General features: G+C 30.7%; 1 protein-coding gene across 3 annotated transcripts; it reads right to left on the bottom strand.

The window, feature by feature from the left end:
• Positions 1-289: 289 nt before the first annotated feature.
• On the bottom strand, positions 290-20,359 carry LOC126844204 (uncharacterized). Of its 3 annotated transcripts, none has more exons than XM_050582175.1 (4): positions 19,894-20,359; positions 8,688-9,064; positions 7,130-7,550; positions 290-3,439 (listed from the first exon to the last, which is right to left on the bottom strand). In XM_050582175.1, the coding sequence occupies exons 2-4, from the start codon at positions 9,062-9,064 to the stop codon at positions 3,395-3,397; spliced, it is 843 nt and encodes a 280-aa protein (XP_050438132.1). In that variant the 5' UTR covers positions 19,894-20,359; the 3' UTR covers positions 290-3,394. The 3 variants fall into 3 exon arrangements, with proteins under 3 accessions (XP_050438132.1, XP_050438135.1, XP_050438133.1); XM_050582178.1 differs by having other exon boundaries at positions 290-3,434; XM_050582176.1 differs by lacking the exon at positions 19,894-20,359 and adding an exon at positions 9,582-9,634.
• Positions 20,360-21,260: the final 901 nt, after the last annotated feature.

Here is a 21,260-nt window from a genome sequence, read left to right as displayed (position 1 = left end):
CAGAATGTTACTATATTTTAGGACAAGTGCTATTAAAATATTGCATATTTAAAAAACAAATTTTCTGACATAAATAATCAATACTTAAGTCAAATGAATCACACTTTTAGTTATTGTCATAAGTTTTTATAAAACAGTTATCCTAACAATACATGGTTAAATGGTTGATTGTTATTGTCATGGAGTAATTTTGTTAAGTATAGTAATATTTATAATAACAAGTATAAACACAGTAAAGTATAACACAAAATGTATACATTTTAAACAATTTTTTCGAATGTCTGAAAAATATTATAAGTAAATAAAACTGTAAGAGATTTTGTTCTAACAATTTTTAAAACGAAACATGTTTTTGCCATCGTAAGTTGGCCTAAAGTATTAAAAAAAATGAAATAGAAATATAAACGTATTAGAAAAGGGTAAATCAATTATAAAAGATGTAATGATAGTAAAAAGGCGTTTGATAAGAAAGCTATATATTTAGTCAGAATGTATGATTTTTGTAATTTAACCTGAACATAGCCGTTGTCAAACATTGCTCTGTGTTTTTCAGGTACCTCATTGTTTAAGTTAACTACACCTATTTTGTAGATTGTAAGCAAATGCCACTACTGAATCGTCAATTTTTATTTTTAATCATATTAGGAACTTCACATATACTTTCTTTGCAATACTAGAAATAAGCATTACTAATAAATTAGTTAATAGTTATTTAAAGCTAAGATGATTAAACTAAAAAAAACATCCAGGCGTAAGTCTGGAATGAATACTTCAAAACGGTAACTTTCTCCCGTATATGCTTTAGTACAATGTATATACATTTATAACAATAAATATATTTGAAAGAAAACTGCGTATAATACTTAGATAATCTTATTACTATACTTTTTAATCTAATTTAATCTAAAAATAATTTACCAAAAGAGGTTGTTAAGTTAATTTATATTATATATAATTTATATGCGTTAGTTAGGAAAGTTATAATATTTTATAGGGACAAATGATTATAAAATGAAATATTGAGATATAGGATTGACTTTGATTTTTATGTACCAGGTACATTATACTTAATATAATATAACATCGTAATGCAAAGTAACTAATACTTATTAGAGAGAAAGAAACAACCGTTTATTAAAAAATAAAGAAAAGATACAATACAAATATTAATAAAAAAAACAAAGAAACGGCGAGTTGCTCGTTTTACGAGTTACCTTTGTGACACAACATACTGTAATAGTAGTACTAACAAATGAGATTTACTATGATAAATTATTATTAATATTAGTACAATTAATTAATCGAAATACGTCAACAGATAGTATTATTTTAATGGAATCAGTTTTGCATATATTTGTAATACTACTTTTAGGTTAGTTAGAATTAGAAGTTTATACAGTGAAGTATTATAGTAGTGACTAAACTAGTTTTAATGCGATAACTAAACTAGTTACTTAGGCTACATGACTATATGATGTAAACAAAAATTAAGTATTTTTATATGGCTTGCTTTTGTTGATCTACACTACTCGAAATGAGAACAGTAAAACTACTACCATTGAGTATATATTGTATATTCAATATATACTCAATGCTACTACTATAGCATATGGCATACTAGGTGCTTATAGTTAATTTATATTTACTCTAAACGTAGTTTTTAAAACTAAACATTTAACACATATTTTATTGTATATTGTTAATGGAGAAATAATAAAAATTTGTCATAAAAGCTGTTTCTATGTTTATTTAAACGAGTGTCCGGTATATTCAGACTACCAAGCTGTACAAATACGAATGTGTTTCTACTTGGCTCTACTTTCTATCTACAATTAAGCTATCGCGTGACTAGAATGTCCTACAAGACCTATTACAAGCAAGTACACCAATTAACGAAAAACTTCCTTAATCTACTTAATATATATATATATTTTTATATATAAATAATTAACGCCTAATTGCTAATTTGTAATTCCTGGACTCCCAGAAATACAGTCTCACTTTTACGTCTTTTTTAATTAGGCTGACCGAAATCTAAAGCCTGTAAAATGGGTAACATTAAATATTACAAATTAAAATATTACAAAATAATAGACATAATGACTAAATGAGAGCTTACTAGTTATCGTATTGTTACGATTTTAACCGGGTAATAATAACTGGTTTTGATTATAGAGGGATTTTTAATATGACACATAAGTATAAAGATTGATAATGTATTACTAAGCGATGAATAGAAAACTGAAAAACGATATTTTTCGATCTATGGTGAAAAAAATGCACACTCAAACACTAACTATGACTTTACGTTATTGTTACAAAAATTGACGATTCAGAAAGATTTTGGTACTATAATTAAAACAGTTTTTTCAGCTTATGATTGTTGACTGCCTATTACATACTTCCATTATATTAAATATTTAAACATACATACTATGTAGTATGTACGTCAGAGAACGATTATAAACAATAATTGTCATTTGAATAACAACAATTATTTCAAGCTGAAAAAATACGGTATCTAAAAAAACTTTATTAATTGAGACTAAGGAGACTAATTGAGACTACTTTATACAGTAGTAGTATTATTTTTAGTTTTTTTATTTATTTTCATAACTTATTATATTTAATTAAAATGAACATTGACAGAGTACATAGAGGTAATCATTATAATATGTGACTTGATTCCCCTGCCTTGAATATCGATCCCAAATAAGAAAAAAAGAATACTCAGATGTTTTCTAAGCTCTAAATCACACTGACTTTTCATCAAGTTAGGTCAATCAAATTTTATTTAGCTAACATAAAACCTCTCTAATAATTGGATATAAACTTTACATTACGAAAATAATAGAAGGAAAAGTTATCCAATATTTGTATGCAAATACAATTATTTTTACTAAAAAAAAAATCAAACAAAATGTAACTTATTTAATTTTTGGAATGATTAATTATATGTGACCTACAGTTATCCTTTGGGCTGTACTTGAAATGACTATAAAATAAGCATGGGTCTAAATAAATACAATTTCTTTTCTCAGGAATCAAGGTTTGAAGTTAAAATGAATATCTTAACAAATTTGCATTTTCAGGCATTCGAAAAATTAAATTAAGTTGTGTAACACCGAATATGGTGTAACCAAAGCCAGCCGTCGTAAAAGTGTTCTACTCTTTGTTTTGTTGTCGTTATTGTTATTTTTGTAGATTTGAAATATTTCTAATAACGTTTAATATAAATAACAATAAAATGGTTATTAAAGTTGTTGATGCTTTGTAAGAAGACGATAACAAAGATGAAATAATATATTCTACGTATAAGCGTGTCGATTATTTACATAGCGGCGTATAATGGGCTTCACTGTCGATGCAATTAATCTGTCTTTGCGATTAATGATTACCATCTGGAATTCCACGGGCTATTCTGTGACGACGATCTATACTAAAAAAAACAATAACAAAAATAAAACAATTTAATCAAATTGGTATAAAGCATACCGTCTAAGCTCGCGTTCTTTCTGTGGTCAATGTTAAACGTCCACAAACAAGTTTTATCGCTCAAATACCATAAAATGATGTATGTATATAAAAAAAAATTGTTTCCGGAAATCTATGACTAAACTATCATTGTATAAATAATACCTTCTCAGTTCCGCACCGAAGCTAAAATATTTTTGTATATATGTAAGACGTGACCTTTAAGTTCGATTTGTTCCCTTCGAGATTAATTCGGGCCACATGCAACAATGTAGTAAAATTGCCTATGCATTCCGCCGTTCAACTAATAAACGGGAGAATTTTAATAATGTTGTGTCTGTACCCAATAGACCTTAAGTTTTTTTGTAGCGCCTCTGTTCAATATTGGACGTACACATTGTTTTGCTATGACTTTTTGTGTAGAAAAATTTTGACGACTATCGCAAAAGCTAGATGAGCAAATTTCACAAACGTTTATCAAAAATAATAAAACTAATAGTGTGAATAAACTAATAGTTATGATTAATGAACATTGGAATCGGACTGGACAACATGGTTTAAGGATTGGAACTTGGAATGTGAGAACGTTATACAAAGCGGGAGCCCTCCAAACGCTAACAGAAGTGGTAGATAAATAAAACGTACACCTTGTAGCGTTACAAGAAACTAGGTGGCCAGGAGAAGGAAGTGTCACATCTGGAAATATGGTGTTTATGTACGGGGGTAACAAGAATAACAAACATGAAAACGGAGTAGGATTTATGATACATAAAAGTATGATGCCGCAGATTAAACAGTTCATAGTAGTAAATGAGAGAATATGCTACATACGAATAAATATGAAACATCATGATCTGGTAATAATTTGCACGTACGCTCCTACAGAAACGGCAAACGAAAAAATAAAGAATATCTTTTATGATTCATTAGAAAATACTTACGACTTTTTACCAAACCACTGCGTTATATTAGTAATGGGAGACCTAAACGCCCAAATAGAAAAGGAGGAAATATATAAATCTGTTGTAGGGAAACATAGCCTTCACGAAAGAAGTAACGATAACGGAACAAAGCTAAAAGCAGAGGAATGAATATCAGTAGCACGCAGTTTCCCAGAAAGAATATATATATATAAACATACATGGATATCGCCAGGTGGCAGATACATCAGCCAAATAGACTATGTACTAATAAATAATAGGTACAAATCAAATGTTACAAATGTTAAAAGCTATAGAGGAGCAGATGTAGATTCGGACCATTATCATGTAATTGGAGTCTTCAAGCGTAAAATGGCAGTAAAGTGGAATAATGAAGGAAAATTAAAAGCAACTCGAAAATTCGACATCGAGAAGCTTAAAGAAGAAGAAATACCAGGAAACAGTAGAAGAAAAAGAAAAATTAAAAAAAAAGAGACAATTAATGGAAAAGCACTATGAATATGCAAAAGACCTGCATATGGTGTTTGTGGACTATAAATAGGCCTATGATAGCGTGGTCAGGGAAAGACTATGGGAGGCGCTCAGGGCATTTGACATCCCTTTGAAAATTATCAAAATGGTACAACTATGCAGCAGTAAAACATATAGTAAAGTAAAACTTGGGAATGAAGTGTCTATGGCTTTTTAAATCAAAAGTGGACTACGACAAGGGGATGCCATGTCTCCCATACTTTTTAACATGGCATTGGAAAGTGTGGTCCGAGAAATGTCAAACGGTGACGCCTGGTCACTTGATAGAGGACTACTACTTGCATACGCAGATGACATCATAATCACTAGAAATACTCGAACAGAAGTTCAAATGAATCTGAAGTAATTAACTAAGGCAAGTAAAAATATGGATCTTGTAGTAAATGCAGTGAAGACAAAATACATGGTAGTAACAAAAGGATTAGATAGTTCCAACCTTAAAGTAGAAAATAATGAATTCGAACAAGTTAAAGAATTTAAGCACCTTGGAGTAACTCTAAACAACAAACATATTATGCACGAAGAAACAAATGTGAGGCTGAATGCAGCAAATCGATATTATTTCGCAATGGAGAACCTATTTAAATAAAAAACGATATCAAAAAATGTGAAAGAAAAACTTTATGTAAGCTACATAAGACCAGTACTGACATATGCATGTGCCATGTGGGCCACAACTAAAGGTGATGAAGAAAAACTAAGTAGATTTGAAAGGAAAATCTTAAGAAGAATACATGATTAAGTATGTAATACCGAAACCCAACAATGGGAATTAAGATCGAATGCACAACTGGGGAACCTATACAAAAGAGAAAATATTGAACAATTTGTTAAAAGTATAAGAATGTAATGGGCCGGACATGCGAAGCGAGCGGACGGATGCCTGATAAAAGAAATAATGACTTGGAAGTTAGCGGGGAGGAGACCAAGGGGAAGACCACGAAGAAGATGGATAGACAGCATAAATGAGATATGGAATGTGGTAGCCCAAGAAGTTGGGACGGATTGGCAAGGTATAGCGCAAGATAGAGAGAAATGGGAGGAGGTAGTTTTGGCGGTAAAGATCCTCAATGAATCGTGAAGCCGGAGAAAAAAAAATAGTGTAACAATAAATACAAATTCTAAAACTGTATACAGTGAAACTTGAAAATACGGTGTTTCAAGGAAACTTTGACAAGTTTATAATTAGTGGTGAAGTTAAATCATAATGATATTATTTAATTAAGATTTGATTAGAAACTTTTTTAGCTAAAATAATTATGTCATAGAAAAAATGGCTGTAATTTTAATTTTGTATCACCTGTAAAAGGTGAATAACAGTTTTTGAAAAATTACTTGTGATTACATATTATAGAATTTGAAAGTTTATGCAGGGGACAAATTGCAATAAAGTATTTTTTTTTTTGGCCGTAATTATCTACTCTTTTTGCTTTTCTCTTTTTACTTTCTAGTTAATTTTAAAATGCTCAATTTCTGTTTTTAATTACCGATTATAAAGACTTATGAAAGTCTTCCTCTACTGTTTTTCCCTCCACGAGCCTTTTTGTTCGGCTTAAAAAGTAGTAATAATATTACGTCACACTCTCCCTCTGTTAAAACTTCTAATTGCTAAAAGTAATCATTCAATATTGGTATTTAATCAGTTTACATTTTCCGTACAATTTTATGTATTTAAATTTACAACTCAGGAAATTAATTAAAGATATGAAGATTGTAAATAATGTGGACTACAAAGTTTTCCATAACAAAAGCTACAGAATTACAATTATTTCCAAAGAAAACCATCCAGAATCTTTAATTAAATTTAGCTGATTATATTGCAATAGTTGGTTTAATTGTTTTTTTTTTTACAAAGTTATGGTATATTACGATTTTTAAACATTTTGTTGAAGGTTACAACGAAATAGCTGAATGACATTTAACATTTTAAAAATAAGTGAAAAAAATATTCTATCAATCACGTGTACAGAATCTAACGAAAGAATTTTTAGGTAGTATAAGTAGTTTTTTTATTGTAGCTTTCCATAAAATGTCTATCTCACGTCAGACAAGTATTATGCTTGTAGAGTTAGAAACTTACAACGTTACATTATTGTAGTTAATAATGTTGTTGTCTGGCAATTGGGCAGAATTGCCTAGTATAAATAACGTTGGAGAATGATTAATTTGACTCGTGTTCGTACCTGAGGCGGAGATGCCGTTGTAAGCTTGTTCTCCATGTCATTACTGCTGGCATTCATGTACTGACCGTATGAAAAGTGTCTGGGACGTGTCATGAGCGTCTCGTAGCCGGGTCTCTTGTTGTCGGTACTTTCGGGACTTATGTCGGTAAGTGGCATAACAGGGATTGAGTCGTCCGCGGCAACGTTGTTGCGACCTCCGTTCCTGTAGTGTTTGATTTTTTCCTTACGGATTAGCTCCCTTAGTTCTTGAAACCTGTTCTTGGCCGTCAACCGCATTGCAGTGCCGGGTATCTTCGACATGGGGAAACCGAGCCGAAACAGATTTGGTTTTCTACCGGCTCGTTCTTGAGCTTGTTTCCACTCAAGGCTCGCCATACGAGCTACTTTGTCAAAAGGCCTCATTTCCGCGTACAGCTGATATCTGTAAACAGTCGGTACACATTGCAATGTTTGAAGATGATAGTTTTGTGAGATATACATAATCATTTTGGATGAAAGGATTCACGTAACACACTACATATACAATCAGATGTTGACTTCTTTTAGATAAACTCAACACCGAGTATTCACATCGATCATCAGATTGTCATACGATAATTATATTACACTCCAATCAGTGTAACTAATATTGATAATGTTACATATGTTGTTAAATTGCATGCACTAACAACAAACAAATCGGAACTATATGATGATTATGTATACAATTTCAGTAACAATACATAATTTAATGATACTATATTTTTGCCTCTGCCTGTCGCGTGGAACGGTTGTAAGATATGTGTTCTGTATCTCAAAAATTATTCTAGATTAAGCGGCGAGTTTTTATTTTTATAAAATCTATACTCTTCGTTTGATTTTTTAACATAGAAATGTACTTTACGCATTATTGTGTGCTTACGTTTTTTAGATATTCTAATCAATTTATAAAAATGCCTCGGGCTGCGCATCATAACGTCGCCGCTGATAAAGTCACACCCATTTCCCACTATACAAATTCACATATGTCATAACGTGACTCGGAAACCACACTTAACGTCTGCGACCATTTTCGTCCGCCTTATCCAGATAATAAACATTGAACAATTTATTAATGAACAATCCCTGCATCTATGGGTAATGTTGCATAAACACATAGGGTGCATTAAATGTATTTTATACGCGTAAAACTTAAAGTTCGCTGCCTCGGATGCGAAAATATTTTGTTTCTATTAATGGTCTATGTATTTATAATAATCTATTAATTTGGCATAGAGAAAATAGAAGTGTTTCAACAAAAGCCATAAAATATGTGATATAATATGGGAACTAAGTAAATACAATCATGTAATCTATAAGTATTATCAATGGTATTATATGTGCATCGTTGCCAAAAAATAGAATCTGTGTACATATTAAATCAGTCATGAAGAAATTAAAACAGTTAGTTTACTTAACCGAAATTCTAAGTCTGATTTTCTGCTATAGTATCCTATTATATTCCTATTATGACATATACTAGTTCCATATTTACTAGTTAGGAAGTAGAAAAACAGTACAAAAATGATGCATCATTTACCTGTCAGCCATCGATTGTCCCATCATCAATGATCTCTGCCTGTTCGCATATCTCGGCTTGGCATAGTCTTCATACAAATTGTATTTAAATGGGTCATCATTCCCGGGTATGTTATTAGAAGATTGCATTGCCTGTCTTAATCGCTGGGATAAACGCCACATAACTCGGAGCTCTACACAATTCGGTTCGTTTGGCAGCTGTTCGGTTTTGGCAAAGGATTTTACTTCTTCAACCGTTGGTTCCATTTGACGGTGTTCTACAATGGTCACTTTGGGTCCGTACATCTTTACTCTAGGATGTGTCATGCCTTCTGAATATTTGTTGAGGCCAAACAACATGTACACCATGACGGTAATGGTCATCATAGTCAGGTCCATCTGAAATATACACAAAGTAATTAATAATAGTTCTTGTTTTAAAAATTCAACTGGCACATATGGAATAAGATGCTAGAAAAGAAAAGAAAATTGAAGCACTTAGCCCACCTACAATTTTGAACTTCATACATCAAAATTCTGGCAAATGATTATCAACTAGTTGTTAATATTACATTATTGCTTATTTTAAAATATACATTTGCTCTCTGGATATTTTAGTAGTAGGAGATCATACGGATCGGAACAGAGACTAATAATTGTTCTGAAAGACAGATGATCAAAAATCATATCTATATTTCATATTTCTACCATTTACATCGAAGCGGTTTTTTTAATGTGATAAAAAAACTTTTCAATAAATGCTTTGGCACGAATCGTAGAAATAAAAATTGATGATAGAATTTTAAAAGATATAATGTGTTTGAAATTACATTTTGAGTATTAGGGAGGATACGATTACGGGTGATTTCCCGTATATATCGTAATTACTAATATAATGGAAATATTTTTCAGGTACCTGTGGACTATTATTTCACTCACACATAGCAACCAACTAATTTACTACGGTCAAAGTATAATTTCCTTTTTTTGGGGTTTCCTAAATAAAACAAATTTGAACACGGATTAACATGGTGAAACGGTGACCCTTATTGGCTGCTAAACATTTAACAATTTACTGTAGTACCAGTCTTATAGCTGTTTTGTTTTTAGGCGTATTGGTATTCCTGTGGGTTTTCGTCAAGCTAGACAGCTTCTGACCATACTTAAGCTCTATTGGATATTCCCATTATTTTGCACTGTCTTTTATTTACGCACAACGAAAATATGATTACAAGTGACTTGACTGAAAAACAGATGACTAATTTTCTTTCAATTAAGGTTGACAATTATTTGTTTGTAGTCTGGCATGATTGCATATACTCAAACTAATATTTACCTTATATCAGAAAAGTTCGTATAAAATGCTTATTTCAGAATTTTTTACAGTTATTATAGCTTCAGAAATTATAATTTGTAAAATCGGCTATCGTAGCTCACTATAAAATATTATGATTGATAAATTAAAAATAAAATTATAAGAATTAAACCATTTGTGAGCTATAATCCCTATTTCCATAGAGCATCTTTTAAATAAAAAGAGCACTAGTACTAGATACCTTAAGTTATAAAATAAATATAATAATGTTTTCATTTTAAATAAATAATTAATTATAAATTTGGCATGAAGTTGAAAGTTATAATAATGTTACTGTGATATAAATTCTACCATATTATGTATAAATAAAACTAAAAACTTATACTATGGCCGTAATGAAATTTCTTTATAAATTCATCAAAACATATAATAGGATCGTACATATAATTATATAAATACTCATTTGTCTCTATTTTAATAATAAGTACATTGTTTAAATAGTTCAATTATTATCTCTTGCCTGAATGGTGTAGCGTTTAAGCGGGTTGCTATTTGTGTTTATTTTTTAATTTTTGGTTAGATAAAAATATAGAACGACCAAAAATTACAAACAACTGTTATTATTATAGCTTTACAATTTGAATAGCTCTGATATGCAAATATGTATAATTGAAAATATCTTAAAAAAAAATTGTCATTAGTTTTTTCCGTTTTAATGTATAGGGCCGCGTTACAAATGACAAACGTTTCTAGGTGTATTGAAACAAGAACATATTAACATATTTTGTTTATTTTTCAATAAACATATAAATACAATTTTTTGTAATAGATCATTAAATTTGCTTACTTGCATATTATGTGCAAATTTTATTGTAAACTTTATTACATTATTATTAAAAAAAAAAAAAGATTAAAAGAAAAGTCTGTATTTTTTAATTGTTATTTTAGTTTGGTGGGTAAAACTTTATAGGACAACTTTTATTAAATATATTTCAACATGTTATATTAACTTAAATTTTATGAGTAAACTTTTCTAAACTGCAAAATCAATTTTTAGGTATTAATCACGCGTCATTTTTAAAATGACTGAAAGAAGTTGAGATATTGTAATTTGTATTTTACAAATGTAGGTTTTCTGAAAACACACTTACATTGTTAATATCCGATATTTGCTCCGGAACAAATGATTAAGTTCTGGAATAATTGTTGGAACTTTATCCGGACCCGTGTGTCTGAGTTTTCCATATGTTGATTCTGAGGTTATCGAAACCTTTGTTTTTTTGCTACTCTCTGAGTGTTATGTATACTTAACCTTTTTTAAGAATTGTTTAAAAATATATATATAAAACATTTTTTCTGCTAATTCAGAGGTTCTAGACCCCATCCCAAAAAAGTCATCCTATAAACAGTCAAACAAACGAAATATTTTTTTAAATTACCTGCGTATTTTTGGTCGGAAACAACTCATTCTAATTTTAATTGTGCCCTAAAATGGGTGTTCCAATAATAGTCTTTAAATAGATATAGATTTTTTAGTACTAGCTTTGATAAATCGACCGAAGTACATTTTCGTTTTCAATATTATTGTAAAAATCATTAAAAAACCTTGTGAATGTTATGAAGAATTCAAATTTTTTTTCAAAACTAAAATCGGAAAATTTTTAACACCGTACTGTTTAAAATACAAATATATGGCCAGTATGCGTTATAAAAGTAAAAAGAAAAGTTAAAATCAAAATAGATCCCTATTTTCTTTGTTAATATATTTTCATTTATTTAAAATGTACCAGTAGATATTACAGTCAGGAAGGACGTAGTATGCCTGCGCGTCGTTTGTTAGCGCTCACGGTACCTCTATAATTAAAAATAGTATAAGGCATAACAGGAACAATTTATGCGCAGTAAAAAATACATAACAGTGGGCTATCTATATTATTTATAAGCAATGGTATTAAATTTCTACACAATTTAGCCTAATATTAAGTTTTAGTGAAAATTGCCTAGGTAAATGCGCCTTAATAAATTCTAGTGTGAAGTCCCCTTAACTAATTCTATTTATATTCTAGTTACATAAGCCAAAAAATAAAAATCATAAAAGACAATTTTAAATTCCTCGGAAAATAGCGTTCTAAAGTCTATATTAAAACAATTAATTTTACATACAAATAATATGTTAAAATTATATAGTGTTTTTTCAAGTTAAGGTGTGACTTATGAAAAGTCTAGCAATGACACAAGAGTAAAAAAGGGGGGTTATAATTGAACGTAAGAAATTCTAAAATTCTACGTTGTACTTCTGTTCTTGTTTTAAAAACAAAAAAGTCTTTTTCGTTAGCCCAAATGTATCCGATTGAAATTATAGTTTGACCGAAAACAAAATCATAAGTCCATAATAAAAAAAAACCTAGTTATTTTCTCTGCTCCACGGAAACACGTTTAATCATGTATATGATATTTTTAATTTCTAATATTTTATCTCTTATCTCCAACTGAAAGTGAAAATGTAACGCGAAAATGGCGACGTGAAATTTTTTGTATCCAGCCTAATAACATCATCAAATCCATGTTAAAGTTTTAGAAGTGAGTAACAAGAGACATTCGTGGATAATATTGGAAGTGTAGAAAAAAACGATTAATACTACTGAAATAGGTATTGTTTGGTTATTATTTTCTTATAATATGGTTTGCAACTCATCTAAGAGCAATTCACATCGATAAAAACTGTTGAACGATTTGATACAGGCTGTCATGGTCTTAATAAGATCTTTGGGTAGATATTACCACATATTGGGAGGACATTTCAACTAAGACCGGCGCGATTTTGTTGTGTAATGGATATTAATCGAACATCATCAACTCGATTTGACAGAACGCAACAATATCTCTAATGTTGCTCGACAGTTTAATAATTGTTTCAATGGTTCAACTGAATGATGTGTCCGTCAGGGTTTGAAAAATGAAAAACGTTTTCCTTTATTAAAAAACGTTATACTCTAATGGATACGACTAATTTTCAAAAATGTTTTAAAACTATTACTATAACTCATTGTTAACACCATATTCTCTGTTCTACTTTATTAATTGCGTTTTTTTTTTAATTTCATACTTATAGTACACTGTACAGAAAATTGTATAATGAAAAAACGTATATTATACTTTTATGGTAGCAGTAGGGAAAAAGTGTAAAAATCGATTAATAAAATCGTATATGCACTGAAATAGCTATCATTAAGTAATATTAAACTTTCAAATATTGATTCACTATTCAAATAAACTACTTATTGTTCCATTTGGTTTTATTATGCATTTGGTCGTTTATGACGGCAAAAATGGAACATAAAAATTGAATGTCATTGAAGTCTTTTGTAAAATTATTGTTAGGGTAAATTTTATTTACTTAAACAGAAGCTTTATTTATTAAACAATTGTCTTGAATTGCTCATTCTGTGAATTACTGTTATACACTGTTGGCGACTCAATAGTAGCACAATATGGTTAAAATGTTTTCTTTAATAAACCACCTTTAAGTAGAGTGTTGAAACTTGAACAGTTTTGTAATACTACAAATGTACGGAAAATCTATAAAACAAATTAATTAGTCTACTAAATTCTAGTCCATTCCTTTTTCGATTTTTGAAACATGTTATTTAGTCGACTATTAATTAACTTTTAATTCGTATAATATAGTCGTCAAAAATAGTTATATCATAGTTTTGCAATTGGCTACTATTTTCATTGTCTCATAACTTAGTAGAGACATTTTCTTTCTCGAGTTCTCTAGAAAAATAATAATTGTTTCTCTTGCTCTATTTATCATCCAATTCAACATATTCAATACTTAATTATTGTGCCGTACAATACAAGTAGATCATTTTATCGTAAACCACTCAATATCGCATTTGGTTTAATTCTGTGGTGCTCGGGTAAAAGGTCTTATGTTCAAAATAACTCATTTTGGTAAAATAAAACTTAAACTTTGAATTAAACTTAAGACAAATATTTTTATTTCAATAACTTTTACAATAAATATAAAATGTGTAACTAGCTGTATAAAATACTTTTACATGAGAAAATATAAAAAAAACAATTCATCCCTTATAATACATTAACTTAAAAAAATAATTGGACTTAAATCGTATTGCACAATATATTTTGTGGACTTAAGTTATTAGGAACATAATACTAGTAACTTTTACAATAAACCTCAAATGTGTAACTATGGTTGTATAAATTAATACTTTAACATGGGAAAAATATAATAATATAAATAATATAATTATGACTAATTGAATTTTCTAACTTTTAAGCTATACAACTTTAAAAATAGGTGTTCAAAACTCGTTATCGACCAGTCAATATGTTAAGTAAAATATATTTAATTTCAAAAGTTAATAAAGTATAAACTTTACTATTAAAGTTTCAAAAGTTGAAATCTTGCACCATATTATTTAGCACTTCTCGACTTGATTTCCTCCATCCAGCTTATCACAGTGCTCCAAACAAAGTTTTCAATAAATATATTCCTGGTTATAACTATCTACGTTGCGTCGTTAAGCATGACATTGTATATATATATTTATATACATTGAATGATATTGCTTAAACTTAACATAAAATAGCATGTTTAACGTGTATATATATAGATAAATATTTGCACTAAATTTTTGCTCCAATAGGGGTTCCGGGTTCTCCCGCACTATTTGTCATAAATAAAATAAACAAACAGAATAGTTCGAAGTTTCTTTTGTTTCGCTTGTACTGTGGAGTTGTTTTTTTATTATAATAGCTATCATTACAAGTTTTGATAGACTTTATTACGGATAAAAACCGCATAATAATATTCAAATGTGTGACGTTGAATAAAAAAAATATGTACGGAATTACACCGTAAAAAATAAATCAACAGACCTGAACTTAAACTAGTGTACCTACCATTAGGTTTTATTGACTGTGTAAAAAGTTATGCCGGGACTTTTTCAGTAAGCGTTTAATGTTTTGAATTACCGGCGCAATAATACATATATTGTACAATGTACACTATATATATGTATATAAATATAAAATAATATTTACCCCACGTTATGTAATGACGTCGTTATGTAGACGTTTTGGACGTTAAGCGCCTACATTTTTTACTTTCTTTATTATTTATTTTTTAAACCAAACAATTCATTTTCCTAAAATGTCTGACACGTAAAACATTTACACTGACCACAAACAAAACATAGGTATTATGTTTGCTATATTAACAAAAATCGACGTTATCTCAACATTTTAGGTCTTGGAGATCAAACGAAATGCATAAAGTTGAACTCGCTGTGCAAGTTAGTCATGCCGCGTCAACAGTCAAAGTAATTTAAGCCCTTGTTTATTTTTCTTACATAACCCTACAGAAAATTTTAAGATAAACAAACAAAAAAAACTGTATACTGTAAGTCGGAAAACCCGCATTTTAGATCTGATGTGTTATGTACGCTGCTGAGTTTATGCAGCGCCACAATAGATGTGGTGAATAATATTTTCGACCATTGCTCCTTCATCATCTTAGCCTTACATTCTCATCTACATAGGGTCGGTTACCCTAGTAGTACTCCTACATAGAGTTTCGATCTCTTACATCTCGTTCAATCACCTCAGCTATTCTCATATCTAATCTGTCTAATCCGTCTATCCATTTTTACGTCGGTTTTCCTCTACATTCATCTTCACTACAACTCTCACTGCCTCTACCTTATATATTCTCATAACATGGCCGAATCATCTCAACTCATTCTCTCTCGTTTTCTCCACAATTGATGCAATTCCTAGTCCTATGTATTCATTTTTTCCATTTTCGACCATGGCTTTTTTTTTTGAAAATATTTTAGAAATAAATCAGTTAGGCGAAATTTAATAACTAAGCAAGTTCAACCCGTAACGTATTATTTGAATTGTATGATTCCGAACAAATTGATAATACCATAGACGGAATGATATCGTGTTTCCACTTATAAAAGGCAATACGTTCAGTGTAAACACTTGAAACAGATTGTTTCATAGTTAGGTAAAAACAGTATTATTATTATATTTATGTAATAAACCCTTCTGCGTACTTTACAAGTGATACCGATAGGAACTCAGCGGTTAATACATTGAATTTCCAGGGAGTTGTATTATGTTTTTTGTTCAATCTAATAACATTTAATGGGAACACATAATACAGTTTCAAGGAAGTGACAATTAGGAAGAAGTATATGACCATTACGAAATTAATAACTTATTAGTTCAAAGACCTTCCAAGGTAGGTAAAAGTCAACCTTATTGGGAATATCAACGGTTAATAATATTTTAGATTATTACAGAAAATATATCGTACCATATTAAAGATCCGAGTACATCTATCTGGTAGTCTACAGACCATCACGGGACCTCAATGAGTACTTCCTTTATCCTCGTGTTATTGGAGATACGACTGTTTTATTCCCACTTTACAATGCGTTTTTTATATATAGGGTAATTAAAATTTTACTTAACAGCAATTATTTTTATGAAATAAATGTTTAAGCTAAAAAAAGTTTCTAATTAAATCGTTATTAATACAAATGATTAAAAGCCGTTTTTACTGATCAAGCTAAAATAATAATAAATAAATAAATATACTATAAATATAAGCAATAAATAATAAATGAAATATTTCTTCAGCGGTTCAACTGTGTAGAGTTTTTATTGTTATTTAATTACCAGTGACCATATTTGCAATAAGGGAGGATAGATTTTTTTTTATTTACTTGTTTGTGTTGTTCATATGTTTTACCTAATTGTAAAACAAAGTTTTTCTTAACTGTGTTACTTAACGGGGCAAACGGATTTCAGTAGTGTTTTATTTAAGATAATGATAACTTATAGACCTTTTAGCTAACTTGGACGTTTAATCAACTAACTTATGATTCGGTATTCATAGATTTTACAAATACAGAATTAAAAAACTAAAGTGAAAAATAAAAAAAAAGAATTATTTAAAAAAATTGAGCTGTAGAGAATTCGAATTGTTATAAACTAGTTAAATTAGATAAAGATATGCTGATCTCATATGTAAGATTATGGAAATTATAATTTAATATTAGCCACCTGCACCTTTCTCTGGGCCAACTTGTTTGGTAGCGTTAGGTTGGTAGCTATCTTTAAGCCCAAAAATACCAAATCTAAACCGTCTAAGCCCAGATCAGTGGTAGTAATAGACGTAAAATAAACAAACTTAGCATTAATCGTAGTTAGTTGATCGATTTCAGCTCTAAAAATAGTGACAATTTACTTTCAGCGTTGTGGTTAGAACACATAACATAAAAAACGTTCAACAGGGCTCATGCATATTATATTTCCACGTAGAGACGTTCCATTTAAAAATTGTATTAATGTTCTAGTTTTAATAATTTAAAAAAATACCTAGAAGAGTAATTTTGGTTGGCAGTTTAGAACGCAAGACCTCGAAATTTAAAAGCAAATCAAAATATTTCATTTATTATACAAATCAACCTGCATATAACAATATGGTAAAATATGGTTCTTTATCTCAGGACATTATTTATTGATATGGAAAAAATATTAAGGCTAACAACTAATGTAACCGGTCCTTGCCACTAATATGTCAAACCTATTTCAAACCATAAAATTGGAAAATGTCCTCGCAAGAAACGAACCCTTGTAGACTGGTTGACAGCTTTATTAGCAGAAAATAACTAAAAATTCTAACAGCGTAAGAGTAATATTTTTGACGTTATAGAACAAAAACAATACATATTATATTGTAGACACACAATGATGCTTTTTAGCTTTTAATATGTTGTTGCAAAATGTTGTTGTATTAACTGGCATAAGTTAGCTATAGCCACTCCCGGTCAATAACGTCATACAATTATTTTAATATATTGTTGCGACTAATCGAAAGGTCTTTTTAAGCTGTTACTCGAGAGAAACTGTAATAGGATTTTCCGAACTGTTTAAATATGTCAGATTGATCCCAAAGCGACGAAACTACTTACTTTTAACTTTTTCGTTCACTATATATTTTCATGGTAATTGACATTTTTATGTTTGTTATTGAATTGCTTGTTAGCGATCAAACATGTAAAAACTCATCATAAATATCGATTAAAGTACACGCGTTGTGTTTACTGTAGATAAAACAATATCTTGCTAAATCTTTTGAAACTTTTCAAGTTTGGGACTTTGAATATATTATAACAGCGCGTTAAATTTTGTGACCTCTGTTTTTCAACAATATGTTCCCTATCCACTACTCCTTGCCTTTTTATAATCTGTTGCTTTGTTGAAAAAGTTTGGTATGGCACAATCTGCCATTACGAAAAATGTTTGTTTTCAGTTTTGTTAAATTAAAGTACAAACTTTTATAAAAATGTATTAAAAAGTACTCATGTAAGTACCATAATATGTAGACGGTTACAGTGGTTTATGATCTCTGTATAAAGTATGAGGAAGGATGTAATATTTAATTAAAAAGATGGTGTAAAGATTTTCAGCATTGGGCTTCTCTTCTAAATATATTTTGTACTACAATCATCTTAAGCCAAATCATACCAAAATATATTTTTTAATTCTTTACTGCAGTGTGCATTTTTCATCAATTATACCTAGAATTTGGATAATGTATAAAGTGTCGTTTTAGTATTGCTAGGTGGCCGTTAATGATGTAAAGTTTAATTATTGATAAAAATCAGTAAAATCGATTAAGTTCCGAAGTTAAGGGAAACGGAAAGCACTATTTATTAAGGCGCAAAAGATATTTAGTGGTCTTAATCTATCTTTATTAATCCATGTTGCCAGTTTTTTTTTATTGGATTATTAATTTTAATTATTTAAATTTCTTTCTTTCTTTAAATACGCATAAATTACCTTTTTCCTACCACCTGCTCTCTTGCCACCGACATGTTTTGTAAGCGTTCTAAAACCCTGTTATTATTAAGGTTGTTCTTGATACTAGGTTTTAGATTTGCTTATTCCAAGCGATTTTTCCCAATATTTTCCTCCGTCGTTCTAATTTAACTCCTAACGTTGTGTTGCCTCACTTTGTATATTTATTATTCACCCAATATTAATAAAAACATATATGGGTTTAAGGCAGACCTTATACGAACTTCCCCTAATAGTATTTACTCAATGTTGGGGAGGTATTGGAAAGTTCTCGTTATCTTCCCCGTAGGTAGTTGGGCAATATTTAGGCACGGATTTCAGCACTATTCGCTCCTTATTTAATGCCAGGAATAAAAAGGAAACTTCTCATTAGCTTCTTAACTCCCCAGTGCTAGTAAATATTGGGCGTTTTTTATTTAACCACATATACTTTTAGCATATACAATATTAGTACAGTTTACTATAATTTATATGCCATTTTTAAGTAACTTGCATAGTTATAAACTTCATTGTACAAAATATATTAGTAGTATATATAATATATTATGTTTGTTATTCTTGTTGAACTATACAGAATTTGTGATCCTTTTAATTATTGAATCATCAAAAAAGCTTATACGCGTAAATCGTAAATCATTCTCTTCATATAATAGTGATTAGTGTAAATATATATTCAATAAATTAGTGACCCGACGTTACGGAAAATGCGGTTATTCGTACTTATCGTAGAAGACTCTTAAAAACTATTAACTCATTTTTAATATTATATTTTGCGCTTTTAGTTTCAGCAGAAACGTTAACGACAATATTTACTTACGGTAAACCCTCAGATGTATTAAGGTGTTCGGTAAAGACAATTTTTTGCAAAAATCTTGATTTATAAAACTCAAAAAAAATATCTTATAAATGTATTTTTGAAAATCTATTCAATAATAATTATTCTTAACGAATATGTAGAATACTGTGTTCTGTTATGAATTAAAAAATATATATAAAGTGGAATTACCTCCTGTACCGCGGTGTTTTTGCGCTCGACTGTTGCTCGACGACCGGCGTCACCCCTTGCGGGCGACTGTTGTGGCGAACCGGTCGGACCTGTGATTTTGTCTTTATTTTCTTATGGTTTTCCTAACAGCGGCTGGTGCTTAAGTTTGATTGGCGTGCTCTAAGTCCCTTTGGTAGCGTGCTCGTGCAAAACGGGAGCAGGCGTGCGAGGTGTGCAAAAAACAATTGTTTGTTCAATTAAATATTTTGTATTCAATGTAGTTTTAAACGTGCTTGGTGCTCAAAACGAAATCGAGAGTGCTGGGTGGGGTTTTTTTTAGCGGTCGTGCGTGAGTGCGTTTTTAAGTGCAGTTTGCAGCGTGCAATTTGTGTGCGTGAGTGCAATAGCGGCGGCAATACGTGCCGCTGCCGTGAGGGAAAGGGGGGGTTATGTAGGTGATGGTAAGCGCGGTAAACGTGCCGAGGAGCCGGTGTCGTTTGGCGTACTGAACGCGCGACGCTACCGCCTTCAAGCGTTCAGCGCCGTGGATTACGGCGGCAGCGGCATTCGGCCGTCACTGTTGCGCGGACAACATAAAAAAACCATAATGCGGCCGGCCGACCCTATCGGTGGAGTGGGTGTAACAAACAATGGATACGACGGTGACGAGGAGAAATTTTGGCAGTTCTGTTGCTCCCCCTTAACCTCTTCCAGGACGAGGAGAGTGAACAAAAAAAGAGAAGCTATACGCCGCCCCGTATGGAAAGAAAAATAGCAGATCGAGAGAGACCATTGTACCACGCGACCGCGACAACAGGTGCCTCTTATAGTGTGTAAATGAAATGTGTACAACAGTAGTCGTGTGAATGAATCGTGTAGGGTTATCATAAGCACGGAGATTATGGACAAACGGAAAGGGCGACCCACGCACAGTTAGTCGGAACCAAACGCGCAATAGCCTGAAATGTTATTTCCACACCTTCCCCCGACTGTCGATGCTACCGTCAAACCACCCACAGGTTACGAAGTGGTGGTGAAACCACTCGGGTTTCTGATTTCCCCATTATTATTTATCTGTACAAATATATATTACCTATATTATACTTATTATACTATCATGTGTGTATGTGTAACCGTATATTATAATATAGTGTACGTGTATACTTATTATAATATGTGTATCGAGAATTATGTCTCGATCGTCTTTCGGGGTTGTGGGTGCAAACAAACACGAAAAAGGGAATTGATTTCCATGCCGTGTCACAATTATTACACACCATCCCTCTCTCCGTCTCACTACAAATTACTATTTAACTCATTGGTGTGTATTGTGCAATACTGTTATGAGGATAATATGTTTTCTATTTCTAATGTTTATAAAATTAAGG

The sequence above is a fragment of the Adelges cooleyi genome, unplaced genomic scaffold (assembly GCF_023614345.1).
Source record: "Adelges cooleyi isolate 19-005CV unplaced genomic scaffold, UGA_ACOO_1.1 ACOO_flye_CR_arks_rails_tigmint_CR_PRNA_651, whole genome shotgun sequence".
Taxonomy (NCBI): domain Eukaryota; kingdom Metazoa; phylum Arthropoda; class Insecta; order Hemiptera; family Adelgidae; genus Adelges; species Adelges cooleyi.
Note: the sequence above shows the minus strand (reverse complement) of the source record. Positions and strands in the feature narration are given on the sequence as shown.